Source organism: Hippocampus bargibanti, linkage group LG10 (assembly GCF_051943395.1).
Source record: "Hippocampus bargibanti isolate YZ-2025 linkage group LG10, ASM5194339v1, whole genome shotgun sequence".
Taxonomy (NCBI): domain Eukaryota; kingdom Metazoa; phylum Chordata; class Actinopteri; order Syngnathiformes; family Syngnathidae; genus Hippocampus; species Hippocampus bargibanti.
In genome coordinates this window covers 19,402,205-19,420,881 of record NC_142743.1, presented here as the reverse complement: position 1 = coordinate 19,420,881, position 18,677 = coordinate 19,402,205, and the positions used below count along the sequence as shown (strand labels likewise).

General features: G+C 41.7%; 2 protein-coding genes across 4 annotated transcripts; one reads left to right on the top strand and one right to left on the bottom strand.

Moving 5' to 3' along the window:
• The first annotated feature begins 742 nt into the window (after positions 1-742).
• ppp2r2ca (protein phosphatase 2, regulatory subunit B, gamma a) lies at positions 743-10,079 on the top strand. Of its 3 annotated transcripts, XM_089005418.1 has the most exons (11): positions 743-937; positions 1,390-1,455; positions 1,550-1,743; positions 1,893-1,990; positions 2,910-3,093; positions 3,462-3,574; positions 4,400-4,577; positions 5,388-5,552; positions 5,648-5,817; positions 6,216-6,307; positions 7,553-10,079. In XM_089005418.1, exons 3-11 carry the CDS (start codon positions 1,680-1,682, stop codon positions 7,842-7,844), a joined length of 1,356 nt encoding a protein of 451 aa, XP_088861544.1. In that variant the 5' UTR covers positions 743-937; positions 1,390-1,455; positions 1,550-1,679; the 3' UTR covers positions 7,845-10,079. The 3 variants fall into 3 exon arrangements, with proteins under 3 accessions (XP_088861544.1, XP_088861545.1, XP_088861543.1); XM_089005419.1 differs by lacking the exon at positions 1,390-1,455 and having other exon boundaries at positions 1,565-1,743; XM_089005417.1 differs by lacking the exon at positions 1,390-1,455.
• Positions 10,080-10,222: 143 nt separating this feature from the next.
• wfs1a (Wolfram syndrome 1a (wolframin)) lies at positions 10,223-18,637 on the bottom strand. The gene is made up of 11 exons (XM_089005413.1): positions 18,298-18,637; positions 17,950-18,029; positions 16,639-16,783; positions 16,368-16,541; positions 15,798-15,875; positions 15,614-15,717; positions 15,415-15,543; positions 15,096-15,341; positions 12,675-12,953; positions 12,422-12,585; positions 10,223-11,931 (listed from the first exon to the last, which is right to left on the bottom strand). The coding sequence occupies exons 1-11, from the start codon at positions 18,545-18,547 to the stop codon at positions 10,758-10,760; spliced, it is 2,823 nt and encodes a 940-aa protein (XP_088861539.1). The 5' UTR covers positions 18,548-18,637; the 3' UTR covers positions 10,223-10,757.
• Positions 18,638-18,677: the final 40 nt, after the last annotated feature.

Sequence of the window (18,677 nt, the reverse complement as noted above, 5' to 3'; positions counted from 1 at the left end):
ACTATTTACTGTTCATAAATACGGAGTGCATGCTAACCAGTTAACTGCTGTGTTACTGAGCAGTACCATGGAGGGCTATATAAAATGTGTAATTTACAAGTACTAAGTACAAAATATTGTGGAATATGTATGTTTCAACTACAATACATACTCACTACCATAAAAACAACCAAAAAATTACACTAGTTGAGATAACTTATTTAAACTTGACGTCTTTGGTTGGACCTAATATTGTGACGTTTGACCTCACTAACTAACGTGTAGAAACGTCACTCAAACGTTTGATCGTGCTTGTATGACATAATGTACTGACACATACACGGTATACAAATACATCATTCCGCAAGACAGTCTCTGCAAAGGGAGCAAGCGAGGACTGAAAACTGATATGACTGCAGTTGGAAGTAAATTGCTTACCTATCAATATGAGGCAAAGGAACCTTCTAGAATCTCGACATTCGAATAATTAAAAGTCAGTGAGTCGCTGAGTCAAATGCGGGCATAAAAAAATAGGATGCAGATTTCTGTGCAATTAATTATTTTAAGGCGTCATGCAAACAACGAATTCTAATTACACGTCATACAAAATCCAAGCTTTCAGCCTTGTTACGCACCAGAGGGTGAACATGCTCCCCCTGCAGGCCTCTTGCATCTCATCAGCTGCAGTGGGAGGGTTCTGAAAGGCCAGTGGCTTTGTGATTGGCTGCCGAAAGAGGAGGCTGCCATGACAGTGGATGCTGCACAGGATCACTTCAGCAGCAGCATCATTGCACAGTGAATCCACATCCTACTTGCTGTCCCCCTTTTAGTGTTCATTTTTTTCCTCCACATTTTCCTCCCCTCTTCACACGCACAATCTTTCTCCCCCCTGTCATCCTTCAGACACACTGCAGAGGACCTTCACGCGGCGCCAGGAATATAGCAACCACGGCAGCTGGTAGGTGTGCTGAGGCCTGTCTACCTCATTGCTTCCTCTCCTGCAGCACAGGCAAGACATCACGGGCTCCTTTACTCTCCATCAAGGACTATCTATTTGAATTTGTGAGAGAGAGTGTGGGCAGTGATCTGAAAAGTACGCGGGGAAGGCTACCACACCTTTATATTTACTGGCAGAGCCTCGCGTAATCAATGCAGTAATTATTTGTGTATTCTTGTTTCGAGTGTCAACTACAGTATACAGTATGTACAAGATTCATAATTCAGATCTGGTGGAGCATGGTGTAAATTTCCCTCCATCATGTTTGCTGCTATTGTACATTGATTGTTCAAGCTTTTTCAGATGCACGAGTGTTATGGGCATGCGACACGAGAGGTCAAAACTTTGGCATGCTGTGTTCATACTTTGTCAGCCTGCCTTCTGACATGACTATTCTTTATATTAATCACCAGCAATCACATTCATTTGTCCATTCCTCTACCTGCCAATTTTTTTTCCTCACCGTTTTCCACATTCCGGTATCCTTAAACTTTACCCCTCAAGCTCATTATCCATCTCCCATCTGCTCGCTATCGCCCATTCCCATTTCCCTCTGGCCTGCTGGTTACCCAGGATGCCTTGTTCCAGGCCCATACGCTAGGCCTTAGCAGCATGGGCGGAGCCTGGGTGGGAAGTGAAAGAACGGATCAGACCCTTCCCCTCAGGACGGGCACGCTGGCGGGTCAACCTTCTTCAGCTTCAGATGGGCGAGGACGCTGAGAGCCCCAAGATCAACCACACCTTCCTACGAGACTATGTCACTGAAGGTAGTAGAACAGATGGTGTTGGTCTCTGCTTCTTGAGTCTCAATATTGTGTGGCTCAATACGCACAATCCATCTTTGCACAAATAAATGGATCATAAATCCAGTAAGTTTTTTTCCGGTTCCTGACTCCTTTTTTTATTCTGATTCAAGCTGATGTCATCTCCACTGTGGAGTTCAACCAGACAGGCGACCTATTGGCCACGGGAGACAAAGGAGGCCGAGTGGTCATCTTCCAAAGAGAATCAGAGGTCAGTGGCAGACAAAATTATCCACCAAATATGTTTGACGCAGATAACACTATTCTGGTCAGTTCCTACAAACCTCTGTGGACTTAAAGGACAACCGACGTCACTTTTTTGTTTTTTAACTGACACCAGAAAAACGTTTTATAGCATCTAAAATACCCAAAACATGCAGTATGATATTTTTAGTCAAATGCAAAACACCAATAAAAATGACTTAAAGTGTCCGAAATCTGCAAAAAAATGAGTTGCGAATTGGGCATTTTCGGAAAGTCCCGCCCCCATTTCGTGACGTCACGCCAAGACGTCTTGCATTGCTTGTGAATCAAAACAATGGCTTCAGATTCAGAGAATATCCTTTCTTGTTACACATCCAGTTATGAATATGATTCAAATAGTCCTGATGAGTAAAGCATACATGTTTGCAATCGATTAAAGAATTTATTTGGCCATTTTGAGGCAAACAAGCGGGGGGGAATGTCTCACCCAAAAAGAGGCAGAAAAATGGCGACCAGCTCCGGTGAGAAATGAATCAGCCCGTTTCCACAGGCTGATACATTATTTCCATGGAGTTAGCCTCCCTCTGCTGGCGGCTTTTGGGTATAAGACATGGTTTAAAAAAACAGTACAGCAAAATACATTGACGTGATGGAAAGATGCTACAATGCCTCTTTTTTACGGTGAGGAGGCGGTCCTTTTCTGACGTCACGTACGGACTCGTCACCAACTCAAAAACAAGACTTCCTGAATGTTCAGCGCGAGTCTTAAAACGTAAAATATAGCTATATGCGGTGGAATCTTATTAAAATACGCCCAGTAGAAGTCATTTGAAGCCATTTTACAAGTTGGACACAACTTTTCCGGAGACGTCGGTTGTCCTTTAAGTCAGGATTGATTTGATTTGATTCTTCCAACTCTTGGCCAGTCTAAAGGGGAGTCCGAGGAGGTGTTGGAGACTGGGGACTCGGGGGAATATAATGTATACAGCACCTTCCAGAGCCACGAGCCAGACTTTGATTACCTGAAGAGTCTGGAGATTGAAGAGAAAATCAACAAGATCAAATGGCTGTCACAACAAAATGCTGCGCATTTTCTCCTCTCCACCAACGGTGAGAAAATATTCTCAAAATCTCTTAGTAAATATTCTATAGACAAGAATGCGGATCCACAAAATTGTTCTGATTGCTTTTCGTCCTCATGTTCCATATGGCCATGTGTTGGTAAAGGGAAAATTAATCGGGCTAAAGCGCAACTGTCCCATAGTCTATTGGGGGGAAAGCTACATGGATGTCATGCCCACGAGGCTGTTTGAATATTGCCTTATACACCGGAAAATATAGTACGTACTTTAAAAGTTTTAAGATCAGTAGCCAATACCGCTAACTACTTTTCTGTTATATGTTTGTATTGTCATTTTCCTCCTGGACTAACCTCAATTACATACAGTGTTGTGAAAATACGATTTGGCATTTCACAGATAAGACCATTAAACTGTGGAAGGTGAGCGAAAGAGACAAGAGACCAGAAGGATATAATTTGAAAGATGAGGAGGGCCGCCTCAAGGATATCTCCACCATCACCTCCCTCCAGGTGTGCAAATCCACACACACACACACACACACACACACACACACACACACACACACACACACACACACACACACACACACACACACACACACACACACACACACACACACACACACACACACACACACACACACATTCCTGTTTCAACGGTTTTGTGAGGTCCGGATAACTCCAGATAAGGAGCGAGGACCACCATTGCTGATAAGTTTAGAGAAGAACCAGTGTTCCATTTGAGCACTAAATGTCACCGCATTTCCCATTTTAACTTCTTTAAAAATAAAGCAATAAAAAGTGGACTTGAAACTGAAATAACAGCAGGAGTGAGTTTTCTGAATGGGTACATTCAAAGTCCTCACCCATGTAGTGATTTTGGTTAAAATATCGTTTTACTTTTTGTGGTATGAACTTTTTCTTCTCATTAACCATGCGCACGCACACACACACACAGTGAATAAAAAGTGTCTGTATCCAAGTGAAATGAAAATACACACCAAAAAAACATTTTGGGTGAATTTCTGAGGAGCTTTCTGAAACTTTAGCAGATGCATATATAAACCCTCTAGAAGCCTCTAGAATGAAAAACTTTTGAGGACCGGCCAAAAGGTCCTCACTTGTCAAAAATGTCCTCACTACGTATGGTCTAAAATGTTAGTGGTCTTCACAAGACTAATCATACAAACACACACACACACACACACACACACACACACACACACACACACACACACACACACACACACACACACACACACACACACACACGTCATGCACCCCCACCTTGGCTAAGATGCATTGTGTTATAACACATTTTCATCCATCTTGTAGGTGCCAGTACTGAAACCCACGGACCTGATGGTGGACGTCCGCCCCAGACGAGTGTTCTCCAATGGTCATACCTATCATGTCAACTCCATCTCGGTCAACAGTGATGGGGAAACCTACCTGTCAGCTGATGACCTCCGTATCAATATGTGGCATCTGGGCATCACTGACCGCAGCTTCAGTATCCTTTCTGCTTGTTTTCTTCATCCGTTTTCATTCTCTGCGGTTTTATTTTACTGATTCATTTTTTTTACCAACTCAAATTGATACAGTTTTTATTTGATTGCAATATTCATTTTGTATAGATGTGATTTCAGATGAAAAATGTCATTTGGGGTATACTCATATTTGACAAAGTAGAACATCATTCAGCATAGTTGCTGGAACACATGCGTGTATGAACATGCACAGTGTTTCATAGCTAATTCGTCTTCTATATGACTCACCTTCCAAAGTGCCATGTTTGCATTTAAGTGCAAGTAGGTAAACTGAACACTTGTCGTATGAGGAACCCCCTAAAATATGCAGTTCATGCAATAAAAACTCCATGTTTTTTTGGTGATATTTATTCAGCATTTATAATTAAAATAACCAGCATGTTTGGATATATATTGACTACTGTATACATATGTATACATTGCAGTTTTTCATGGGGTGCCATTGGTACTCTTAAATTCACCATGAAAACATAAGATGACCTAGAAAATCAGACTTTTCTTGTCATGCGGAAGAAGGGTTTAAATAATTCACAGGGCAAGTACACGCTCTTCTGAACCACCCGGGGACACCATAAATAGAACAGAGAGACGAGCAGCGTGTGCATGCATGCTGGGGTTGGTTGAGGTGTATGTTTAGGTCCTGATTATGTGCTTTAGGGAGATCTTTGTACATTGTATGTTTCATTGGATCTAAGAGTATTTTGAACGAGTACATAATGCCGCCGCCGGCATGAGTAGTGTCATGTATGACCCCTGACAGAGCATTTTGCTAGACATTGTGGACATAAAGCCAACCAACATGGAGGATCTCACAGAGGTGATAACTGCAGCAGAGTTTCACCCTCAACACTGTCACCTGTTTGTATACAGCAGTAGCAAGGGCACCCTGCGCCTCTGTGACATGAGGTCTTCAGCACTTTGTGATAAACACACAAAATGTAAACTACCTACATTCTTAAAAAAGGGGGGTAATTTGATTTAAACAAACATGTGATAACTACATTCTGCCCTCCATAAATATCAAACTGTCTAGTGTTTGAAGAACCGGAGGATCCAGGGAGCCGCTCCTTCTTTTCCGAAATCATCTCCTCTGTGTCAGATGTCAAGTTCAGCCACAGTGGACGCTACCTGCTGACCCGAGACTACCTCACCGCCAAGGTGTGGGACTTGAACATGGACAAAGGCCCCGTGGAGACATATCACGTAAGAAAATTGTGATTTTGGGTGTCGTGGTACAGACTGAAAGAAAAGGTGGACTGCAAGATTGAATAATAATTATAATAATAATAATACATTTCATTTATAAGCGCCTTTCAAAACTCTCAAGGTCACTTTACAGTCACAGGATAAGTTTTTCCGTGGGTGAGCAGCGGCAGCCCCACGCGCCGGCGTTCACTCAACCTGGAAGCAACTCAAATAGATAGAAAGCTAGCCAGCTAGCTAATAGATAGCCTATAGATATAGCTATTAGATAAATAGCTAGATAGCTAATAGATATCTAGCGAGATAGCTAGCCAGCCAGCTAGACACCTAATAGATAGCTATTATGAGTAAACTCTAGTATGGAAGAGGCACATCACCTTGGTTTTCTCTGTCTTCAGGTCCACGAATACCTAAGAAGTAAGCTGTGCTCACTCTATGAGAATGACTGCATCTTTGACAAGTTTGAGTGTGTTTGGAACAGTTCAGACAGGTAAATGTGATTGACAACAACAAAACTGAGTGTCGATTTCATTCCCTCAAAGGAATCGATTCCATAGGCCGAATCAATTTAATATATATGTGACGGGTGTCACAACAGTGACTGTCTTCATCTCCACGATGCTGCCGTCTTAATAAGACCAGACGCGTGGATGTGTCTTTTTATATCTTTTATTTCTGCAACACAGTATGGCAGAAGGGATGGGTGAAGTCGCATGGGTTTCGTCTTGTGATTAACTGCGCAACAGAAAAGCACTATGAAGCCAAAGTGCTTCAAAGTTCCAATCGACAAAACGTGAATTAAATAATGACACAAAAAGTAATCTGGACTCGAAATGAATAAGGGAACTAATTAGATAACACTAGACAGTACAAAAGGGGAAATAAAATAAGATATTGTCATAAAAATGCGCGTTAATCCAGACCATCAGAGAAATGTGACTCACCCTAAATCTCGTCCAGATTGTTCTGGAAACTATGGGCGGACCTGGTGCCACACTGTGAGCCGTTGCGTCACTTCCTTCATAATTTAATAATCTTGTGCACAACTCAGTTACATATATTTTTCCCTATGACAAGAAATGATACAAAGTCACTCATGTTCAACATTGCAGAATACTGTACATGGTCGCCAGGGATATGTCACAAAACAGCGATTTAACTTTGTTGGAAATTTTTGAGCCGAGGTCACCTAACTTCAATTAAACTTTACATGCAGAGAGTCTGTGATGGCTACGGAATTCACATTAACGGTGTTAGTCCCAAAGTCATATCAGAGCATTTAATTGGCCCAAAAATAAGATAGGGACAAATCATTTGTGTAGTATGTTTTGGTTTGTTTTAATCGATGCAGCCATCTGGTTGTGTCATTTTTTTTCCCCATTCATTGTTACAATTGGTTAGTCCCCACATGGTGACTTTTCAAAATAAATTATTTAACGATGTAAAGTCTTAAGAATTTGCCTGACACCATCTACACAAAAAAAGTTCGTGAGCTGAAGCGTTCGTAAAATGAGGTATCACTGTACTTAATTGCCTCGTAATTCTGCACACAATGTAAACAGAGATCTTGCTTGATGTCATGCATGATGGCTGCTGAAACATCAAACTTCAGATTGGTTTTCTGTCACAAATGAGTTCAACTGCTGCAGCATTAGAGGTTCCGCTTTAGCTCAATTTGTCTTGTATCTCTTCTATCGGAGACTATTTCACAAACTTCTTTCCTTTCTATTGATAGTGTCATCATGACAGGGGCATACAACAGCTTCTTCCAGATGTTTGACAGGGAGACAGGACGGGGCGTGACCCTTGAAGCCTGGCGAGAGAGTAGCAAGCCACGTGCTGTGTTACGTACCCGCCGGGTTTACACCGGAGGAAAACGTCGCCGCGGAGATGTCGGCGTCGATAGCTTGGATTTCAGCAAGAAGATCCTGCACATGGCCTGGCATCCGTCGGAGAATATCATCGCTATAGCAGCTACCAATAATCTGTACATTTTCCAGGACCGGGTCAATCCGGAAACAGATTGACAGGGGATGGGAAACAACGTGCATAACAGACAAACATTTTAGTTTGTATCGGTTGTCACAAATAAACAGTGAACAATGACATTTAATCCCTTATCAATTTTGTGTCTCTACCCCATCCCGTACAATTTCTCGGAATAGAGGTGCAGGGACATCTCTGGCTCCCCAAGGACCATGAAATAACTTTTCACTGATGTGCTCTACACGCGTATGACAAGACTGGAGAAAGTCTGTGTTGGATAGCAGCACAACAAGATTGTTTAATATTATAAAATGATGGCTGAAAGTGGTGTTCCCGTGCCACAAGCATTAAATCGTGGTAGAGGTGATCTTGTTGTGACGACAATAATCGGAATATATTCCTCTATTTGTTTTTTTTTTTCAGCGGAATCTCTCTTCTTGAAGAGCAGCGCTCTTCAATGAGATTGCACGCAAAAAAACGTTATATTATCCACGTTGCAATAATAATTCAAAACACAGTGAACGAGTATTTTTGCTTTCAATTCATAAATTCTTCTGCAGAAAACAAATGTCTAGACTTTTTACTGTGTGCTGTAAATAGTCCATGTTATTTTTTTTATGCCGCTGCCACCTTTGTTTCTGAAGCGCTAAATGTATGAAATTGATTGTTAAATACAAAGTGAACATGAACCTCATCTTACAGAAGCAAAATATCTTTGATGCGATAGCTTCGGTATGTGTTTAAGTATTGATGGTTAAACAAAGAAAGGGTATTGTACGTACAAATCAACATTTGAATTTATTGTACAGAATTGCGGTGCTTGGCTTGCGTTGTGTTTTAGATTGCTGCTATTTCAAAGCGTTGGGCTTGTGAGGAAAAAAAATGTTTGGCAGACACCTCATATTTAAGGTCAAACTTGTCGATGTTCACGGATCAAATGAAAAAAAGGGCAAAAGTTGCAATTTGTGGGTACAAATGCGAACATCACGAACATAGAGGAATCGGAATAGATAAGTCCATAGAGCACAGATGTCAAAGTCAAGTCCCGGGGGCCAAATCTGGCTCGCCACATCATTTTATTTGGCCCGTGAAATCAAATTAAGCATTTTAAGTTTGACACCCGTGCCCGAGAGAAAGGGTATCAAACGGTTTCCTTTCGCGGGTCGTTATAATAAATAATAATAAATTCTATTTAGAAGCGCCTTTCAAAACTTTACTTTACAGTCACAGAATAGGTTTTTCTGTGGGTGAGCAGCGGCAGCCACATGCGCCAGTGTTATGAATTTATTACATAAATAATGCACAACAAATGAAAGAATAACTACAGTACTTTTTAAATCCGCAGTCAAGAATAATGACTGTTATTGTGGTTTACATCGGACAATTTGAAATGTTGGTTCGGACTTTGGCAAATATGGAATTTCACAAGTTTGATTTGCTTTCGCGGGCCGAATAAAATGATGTGGCAGGCCAGATTTGGCCCCCAGGCCTTGACTTTGACACCTGCTCCCTAGAGTCAGCTGATTCATGTGATGAGGGTTTAGGGTTCATGTGCATGAAGGTTAATATGAATGTCATAACTCAAACATAAAATGGCAACGTCGTGTCAATGTATCACGGAAATGAAGGTTGTTCTCGTCGTCACGCTCTTTACCTCACGGTGCCGCGCACACGACATTGGGGTGCACCGCTGACAGTCACAATGTACAATAAGGTGTTGTGATAAGATGACGTGTGTCAAAATGAACTGTGTGACTTTGGTCACATCTTGATTGTTTACAGTGAAGTGCTTTGTTTTTAAGTGACCTTGGTCCCACTGCGACTAATGTAATGGGATGTGGGATGGTGTCAACGCAGGGTCAGAATGGTTCATGTTTAATAATTGATGCAAAAAGGAGTTATTTGTGTGAAACCATGCAAAAAAATCTTTGGAACGTGACATTTTCATCACTCTTCACAAAATTGTTCTTGGGTTTAGACCTTGTACTATATATTTGGCAAAATATAATCCATCACCCACATGAAGAAAATGGTTTATGTAATTGAAAACATGATCTAAGTTGCAGGATTTAGCACTCCAATGGCGAGTTGCAACCAGTCACTTGTGATTATATCATGTACAAGTGCAACCCAAGAGAGGATTTGTATTCAGGGGTGCAGCAGCATGTTGCCACTACTCAATTGTATATCTATAATGCTTACAAAAAATGTTTAAAGATCGGAGAAAAAACTAATGTGAATGATGGAATGTGCATTAATAAAATGATGGAATCTGACTTCATGTAGTTGTACTCTTTGTACTCTCAGGATGCAGCTTTGCTCGTGTTGAGCAAAATGAGGACTAGGCTTGAGTTGGATGTGAGAGTTTAGAACGATGTTAAAAGAACATGAAAGGTTGTGAGTAGAAGAAATGAAAACAAATAAAATACTTCACATGTGTGGACCGCTGTGTAATGTTTTTGGCTGAAAAGTAGTATATGGGGGTACTGTAATCCGAAAAAAAAGACTGGATTAAAAAAAAACACACATCCTGCACGTCAAGGAAATTTACTTTTCCACACAAACTGGCTAGTTTCACACCACCAAAAAGCGGAGGACAAACTATAGGCTGTTTCAATACATTCCCATTGAAATGTAATTTTAACATACAGTAAAGTCTGGTTATATCGATATCGGATATATCGATAGTCCCGGTTATATCGATACTATTTCTATGCACGCACGGAGAAAATTACATGCAAACAGGGTCGGATATATCGATAGTCCCGGTTATATCGATATTTTTTCGGACTCCCTTGAATATCGATATAACGAGACTTTACTGTAATTGTGTCTGTTCGTTCATATCAGTGAATCTCACCACAAAAAAGTGGCACTCTAGGGAAGCTAAAGTGGGACCAATACAGCTCCACATGTTGTGGCTTTAGTGCTTTTTTTGGGGAGTGGGTCTGTACTTATCCACTAATCTTTGCTGAGAGGAAGGGAGAAAAGAAGAAATCAAATGCAAAATTCAGGGCTCGCATTGTCGTACATCTCCAGTCTCTCTCGATTTTTACCTGCCTGCCTCCAGGCAACAGTGGGGAAACACAGTCCAGGCAGTGGATAGCCTTCAACTCCAAGGCCGGGGTCTTGGCTCCGAGACGGCCCTCCAGCTTGGTGCAAAACTCCACCATATTACCAGGTTCCAGATTTAGAAGGACCTTTCGGAATTCATGACTGGCCATGAGCACGATATCCCTCCCTTGGTCGTCCGCTTCTGCGCTTTCGTTCATGATCATCCCTACGGTGACTTGGAAGCGGTAGCTGTCAAAGCGCTTGACGTGGCAGGTGTGCGTTGCAAGAGCCTTGATCTGACACATCTCTTTCTCTTCTTGCATTCGTAGCAGCATTGGTAATGAGACCGGAACCTGTTCCGAGCTGGAAACTGTCTTATTTGTCGGGTTTTTTGACTCACATTTCGGGTATCTCTCACCATAGAGGCATCGCAGCCAGTCCCCAAGAAACACAGGCAACATATTAATGACAGTCTGGGCGCCGTTCTCTGTCTCAGCCACGGTGACGTGCCTAAAGCGGCCCGTCCAGGTGACTCTGTGTCCCTGCAAGTGGCTACAGAAGATCTGTGTCTTGGCCATACCTTTGGATTGCCAGGCAGAAGGTCCGCAAACCTGACTGTACTGGTCCCACGTCAAGGTCGAGTTGTAGACTTTCTGACCTTCTGCGTGATACACATAGATTGAAAACAATAGAATCACCAAGGAGATGCAAAGTAAAATGAGTTTAACGGGGCCACGGTGCGTCACTGTGCGGAAAACACCCAGAATTGACGTGCTGAACCGCGTCCAGAGTCGTAGGATGACGGGGATGGCACATACGACTAAAGTAACTATCATCTTGGTGAGCTCCAGCGCCAGGAACCATTTGAAGAGCTGGATTAAGAGCATGATGGCAAGGCCGACTGCCAGAACGGGCAGAGCAAACAGGAGGAGGAAATAGGCCACGCAGGTACGGATTATACCCACAGCCGTGGAATTCTGAAGGAGCACTACTGAGAATTCACACCACATGAAACACACGAGGTAGGGCACCAGGATGCAGTATGTCCCCCGAAAGCCACGCTTTCTGGCCATGCTAGTAACAAAGAGAAGGTAGAAAACAAAAGAATACATTACAAACATGTCATCTAATAAATCCATTGGAACATAGGATCTCAAACCGTTGTTCCGTCGCAGGAAATCCGAAACCCGTATTACAATAATTTTGTAAACAGGCATCAAAATCAAGGCCTGGGGGCCAAATCTGGCCCACCACATCATTTTATTTGGCCCGTGAAAGCAAATCAAGCCATGATGCTTGGTAAAATCCAAACAAAAAAATTCAAATTGTCCCATGTAAACCACAATAACAGTCATTATTCTTGAATTTAGCTTTGGAAACTAGTGATTCATCAATTTGTTGTGCAATCTGTATGTCATATGTGGTGGGGATGAAACATGATAATGGCTTCCCCAAATTCATAACGGCACTCAAGAGGAAAACGGTACTGCAATGTAGCCCGCGGCAAAATAAGTGAGTTTGACAAACCTGATTTAGAAGTAAAGAAGACCCCCGTATTGCTTACCTGAAGAACAGGTAAAAAAGGTAAACATACAGCAAGCATGGAAGACTGAGCTTTAGCACGATTGACTCTCCCAGAGGCAGAGTTGCAAAGGTGCGTCCCAAGTTGCCAAGCATTGTCATGTTTTCAGGGAGAAGCTGAGTCAGGCCAAAAAGAGACGACGCCACCTGAAATAATACACAATTGATTATAACACAATCAAAGACCTCAACATTTATGAAATGAAACTAATTCAGCCATGTGTAACCACTCATACCTCGATGACCATTGCTCGTCGTGCATATGTCGCAGCCACAGGACTGAGGCTCTGGTAACTGACAGCCGTGAAGAAGATGGCTACCGTAGAGAGCTCTGAACAGGGGATCCAACCCTGGTCAGCCACGGGGAAGGAGAATATGACGAAGAAGACAGAGAATATAAAGTAGATGTATGGTTCCAGGTTATTCCAGCCAAAGTCGTTCTCTGCTTGCTCAATATCCAAGCCAGGTTCAAAGCGGGTCAGGAGAGATGTCAGAGTTTGAAAGTTCTCCCAGGTCTGTAAAATAAGGAGAATTAAGAGTCAAAAGAAAGACTATTTTCGCTGCGATTAGATTTTTTTTCCAAGTGACCACTATGATTTTTACAAAGAATAGACATTTTTCCAGTGGCAGACCTTTAAGGCCTGCAAAGCCTTCTCTTCTGGCCTAAAAATATCTGAATTACAGACTGATGTTAATTATATTTTGTCCATGAATTCTTATTAGATAATTCCAAATTGTCTTTCAGGTTTCTTTCCATTAATTTTCCCCCGTTGCGCTGCTTTCAGACGTTTGTTTTCGTATTTAAGCATTTAACCAATCACATTTCAGCAGATATTTGTTACCAGGGTCAGAAATCTACCTGGATGCATTCACAATCAGTTCTGCGGGCCCGGTTGCTTCGAATGCGTCGATCAAACTGTTGCTCGAACCAATCAAATTTCGCATTATCAACCCAAAAGGGGTACCAACGCCTTCTTAAAGGCGCTGGTCAACGTCAGAATTTTTGCAAACTATGATTATAGCTAGTGACTAGACAATAAAACTTCTCTGATCACAAGCCGCAAGTGACAAGTGCTTCCTGGCCAGAGGTCGCACACTGTATCGGTAGTGAGCTGCATAAGCAAATACAGTAAAGTCTCGTTATATCGACATCGGATATATCGATAGTCCCGGTTATATCGATACTATTTCTATGCACGCACTGAGAAAATTACATGCAAACAGGGTCGGATATATCGATAGTCCCGGTTATATCGATATTTTTTCGGACTCCCTTGAATATCGATATAACGAGACTTTACTGTATATTGTGTTAATTTCATAGCAGTTTTGTCAACCCACAATGGCTGAAGGAGGAGAAGAAATAGATTTGTTTGGGGATTTACTATTAAAACCATTTTCAAAGACGGACTTTTCAAGAAAAAATGGACATCATTAAGAAAGGTCGGTTAGTTATTTCCTGGCCAGTGGTACCCTCTAGTGGACTTGTAGTAAATCACACCACACTTTTTTTCACACTGGATTGATTCAAATGTAGCACTACTGAAGGCCTCGCAATGAAATCCATGGCCCGCCACTGCATTATTTGAACCATTTCCAATTCTATCTTTGTGATTATTAAACATCGGTATAATCATAAACCCTCAGAATGGCCAAAACCAATTACACAAAGTTCTAACACAATTTCTCCAATCTTCACTCATGAAAGATAATTTTTCTGCAATTTATCACCCAATCAGGATCTGATTCATTTAAAGGACAACCGACGTCTCCGGACAAGTTGTGTCCATAATTTGTAAAATGGCTTCAAATGACTTCTACTGAGCGTATTTTAAAAAGATTCCACCGCATATAGCTATATTTTACGTTTTAAGACTCGCGCTGAATATTCAGGAAGTCTTGTTTTTGAGTTGGTGAAGAGTCCGTACGTGACGTCACTAAAGGAACGCCCTCCTGACCGAAAAAAAAGACACATTGTAGCAGTGCTTCCATCACGTCAATGTATTTTGCTGTATTGTTTGGTCTGAAGACCTTGTGTTGCACCCAAAAGCCGCCAGAAGAGGGTGTCCAAGCTCCATATAAGGAATTTAGCAGCCTGTGGAAACAGAGGTGGCCACTGGAGGTCGCCATTTTGTGCCGCTTTTCTGGTGATCGTTTCTCTCCAATGTTGCCTCAAAATGGCATGGAATAAATTCTTTAATCGATTGCAAACATCTATGCTTTTCTCTTCAGAACTATTTGAATCATATTCATAACTGGACGTGTAACAAGAAAGCATATTCTCCGAATCTGAAGCCATTGTTTTGATTCTCAAGCAATGTAAGACGTCTTGGCGTGACGTCACATGCTGGGGGCGGGACTTTCTGAAAATGCCCAATTCGCAGCTCAATTTTTTTGCAGATTTTGGACACTTCAAGTCATTTTTATTGGTGTTTTGCATTTGAATAAAAATATCTTACTGCGTGTTTTGGGTATTTTAGATGCTATAAAACGTTTTTCTGATGTCAGTTAAGAAACAAAAAAGTGACGTCGGTTGTTCTTTAAATACAGTCTATTAAACACTATATTCTTATCAACATTCAACATTTGAATACAGTTAGACATTATGACAATCACAATTTTTTACAAAATTCATATTCTAAAAAGAAAGAACTCACCTTATTCTTCTGAAAAACCCGCAGCGTGCAAATGATCATGGAGATAAAGGAGAGATAGAAGACCAACAGCGGGATGACAAAGGAAAACAAGTCAATGGTGAGGTTACTGATGATGAAGAAGAAGATAAGCGTGTTGACGTGTTGCGTAGGGATGATGGTGCTCAGCCACTGGACGCCGGCCCGCGATGCCCATTCCACCAGGTGTTCCTTCACCTCCAGTAGAGTATCAACTGGGTAGTGCAGCATCTGATAACATTGGAGACATCACTTGAGGAAGAAAACCCAGCATATCATTAATGATCGTTTGTAAAAACGATACCATCAAACGGGATTTCATATCCATTGCTTTTTTAATGGCGCCAGTTTGCTTTGCATCCAGCACAGCCCTTCTGCCAAAACTCCAAGACCCTCCATGATTCTTCTTGTCTTCTGAAGGAGGCAGCTCAGCCTTCCACGACAAATCACAGGGCATTGATGTTTCTGCGCTTCTTTTGTTGTTGTTTTTGTATTTATTTTACCTCTGTGCCATCAGGCTTTCCTCTTTCGGATGACGAAGGAACAATACTTTGAGCGTAATTTTTTGTCATTTCAACAAAGTCGTCCAAGTCGACCAGCTGCTTGGCTGAGGAGACAAAGTGAACTGTCATCCAATGACTGCACAGCAACCATTTCTCTCCAAAGCACAAAGCCAAGGATACTCACTTTCACCGCTGACCATGTTTTCCAGTATTTTCTGAGTCTCATCTGAAGTGGGGCCAGATATCTTTTTTGCGGCATCCCCTGATGTTCAAGGAAAGCAAAAAGAAGTGATTTGCAAGCAATCCAACTATCCTGTCAGAGGAACGCGGGACAACTGTAGTCAGATTTTATTTATTGTAATACTACAAGTTGCACTCATTAAGGTTTTTATACCCAAAAATTCCTGCTGCTTCAGTACTGTGTTGCTTGTGAAGGATGGGTCAACGTATCAGTATAGGTAAAACGGTAATTATGTTCTTCTACAGAACATTGCGACTCATAAAATGCTGCAATACAACAGCACCTGAAACTACTTCAACTACGTTGCCATATAACGTCCAACAAATGTTATTTTGTTTTTGATTTTATTGGCAATCTATCCAGACAGAACTGCAGGAAATGCTGTGATTGTAGTCAGGCTAAAATAGAAGTCTCTGTACGTGTACTTGTATTCAGTCCGAAAATGGGTATCTGTACATACCATGTACCATATTATAACACTGAACTGAATGTGTGTGGGGAGGGGGCACATACCAAGTCCTTTGTTGACCTGGCTGACATTCTGCAGCATCTCAACCATGGCCACTTTAGACTTCTTCTCTGGGTTAAGATTCCAGTACATCATCATGGCTGCTTTACGCACTGCCCTCTCAAACTTAGTCTCCGCCGACAGTTTGTGAACATCTTCCTTATTCTCTGCAGTGATTCCTGGGTGAGGACACCAGAACCAAAAAGATCCGTGATGCAAATCCCTGCCCTGCCCCCAGCATCCCCTCCACACACACATATGTATTGCCGCAATAACCTATTTTACGGATCCAGCAGTGCTGCAAGGCCCTTGATGCGCTCTTTCTTCCCTGTTTTGCAGCTTTTATCAACCAATTTACAGCCAGACGATTGTTTACATCTCGATCATTCTCTTCGGCAAGAATCAAGTAGTGCTGACCCAGCTGATGGACAGAAAAGATGTAAAGAAGATTAACTCACTGTGGGTACTGTGGCCTAACCTAAATACAAACAATAAGTAGATCACAGCAGTACTAGCTATAGCTCAGTTTTACACAAAAATTAAGAAAACAAATAGCATCATATGCCGATTTTTATAAAACATTACGTTAGCTGTGATCCAACATGATAATACAATACAAGTAAGAACATTTCTCTTAATTTTTGTCACAGTTTTAGGGTTGGGGGGGTTGCACTAAGGTACTGTATGTCTTGCTGGATGTCTATGTGTAGCGTGATGCATTATTATAGTCAAATACAGCTAAAAATATATGAATTAATAAATAAATTAAACCTCATTTTGGGAAAAACAGTTGGTAACATTACATTGTTTTGGATTTTACTAGATTAAGAAGGTAAAACATCATGCTTACTTGACAATCTGGGACGTATAGTAAGGCAAAAACAGTAATCTTAAAATCCCACATGGAGGTTAATGAAACCCCCCCAGATTATTTTACAAGCGGTCGTTTCCTTCCACTTCAGTCACAGACATTTTTATCTGCATGGGTGAAAGAGGCCATTGGAAGGTTTCGGATGACTATTTGCTCATATTAACTTACATTTAATAGTGACATCTGTTACTCTTAAATATGAAATGGAAGTATAGAGTCTATCTTGTTTTTAATCATGGAAATAGGTACAATTCATCAATAATCTTAAAAGTATTATGAATATATCCTATCACTGTTGACATGCGCACACCCTCTGAATTTATTTAAGGGCTTGGTATCCCCAAAGACATGATACGCTTCGTTGCATGAGTACGAAGCATGCAGGACGCGAGCCTGGTGGCTCAACCCATATTAGTTTCCTTGTTAATCCCCGTAGTTTAATGTTCATTAAGTGTACTAATATTGGTCCAAGCAAGTACATTTGTTCTCTTTAATTTAAGACCTTGAGTACAGAGAAATAGCACATCACTTGTGGGCTTTCACACTTGGTTCAAACCAGATTTGAAGGCAAAGCAACATCTTCCGTATCATGCTGGGCGGTTGGCATCATGTTGCAAATAGACAAAAATAGACACTCTCACAATATCAGTCGGCAGGAACTGGCGCAGTGGAAAACAATACTGGGACTTGACGTGTAAGCATGCGTTTTAACTCACACGAGTCTGAGCTCTGGCATCACCCGCTTCAGCTTTCTCCTCCATCTGCTTCTTAGATAAATTTTCCTCTGGTTCCTCATCTGTGGGCAAAGATAGTGAAGTTTATTAGCTATGTGATATCTTGTATCAGAGGTGCTCAAGTTGGGTCTTTGAGAGCCCATATCCAGCCTGTTTTCAATGTCTCCTTCAACAGACCTGATTCAAATGATCAGATATGTTTGGATTGGGTACCTTATATCCATGCTGGACCAAAGGCAAGTAATAACATAAACATGCTTAAATTTTGGCCCAAACACTAGATGATAGCGGGACATAAAAGATCTTAGTTCTGTAACGTGATAATCTTACCTTCTTCTTCATCAGTGTCATCCTCCACTTCTGCTTTTCTAAGTCTTTCTTGTATGATCACTCGTTGGGCTATGGAGGCAAAGGTTCTTCTCGTATGGATGGCAGATTGGTAAGCCTCTGTGGACGGTGTGGGGCTAAAGTCCACACCATCAGTAGCAGTGTTGGGAATAGGGCATGTTTCAGACAAAGGCTGGGAGGACAGCTCTTTATTTTTGTTTGAGAGCTCATCTGAAGAGAGCGTGGAGTCCATCGATATAGGTCGGTGAAGGTCAGAGAGGGAGTGGCAGACTTATTCGAGACAGGAGAAGGAATTTTGGGGTGGCTGGGGAGAAGGTGTACATCACTTCTGTGTGTTGAAGTTGGCCGTCATCTGTATAAAG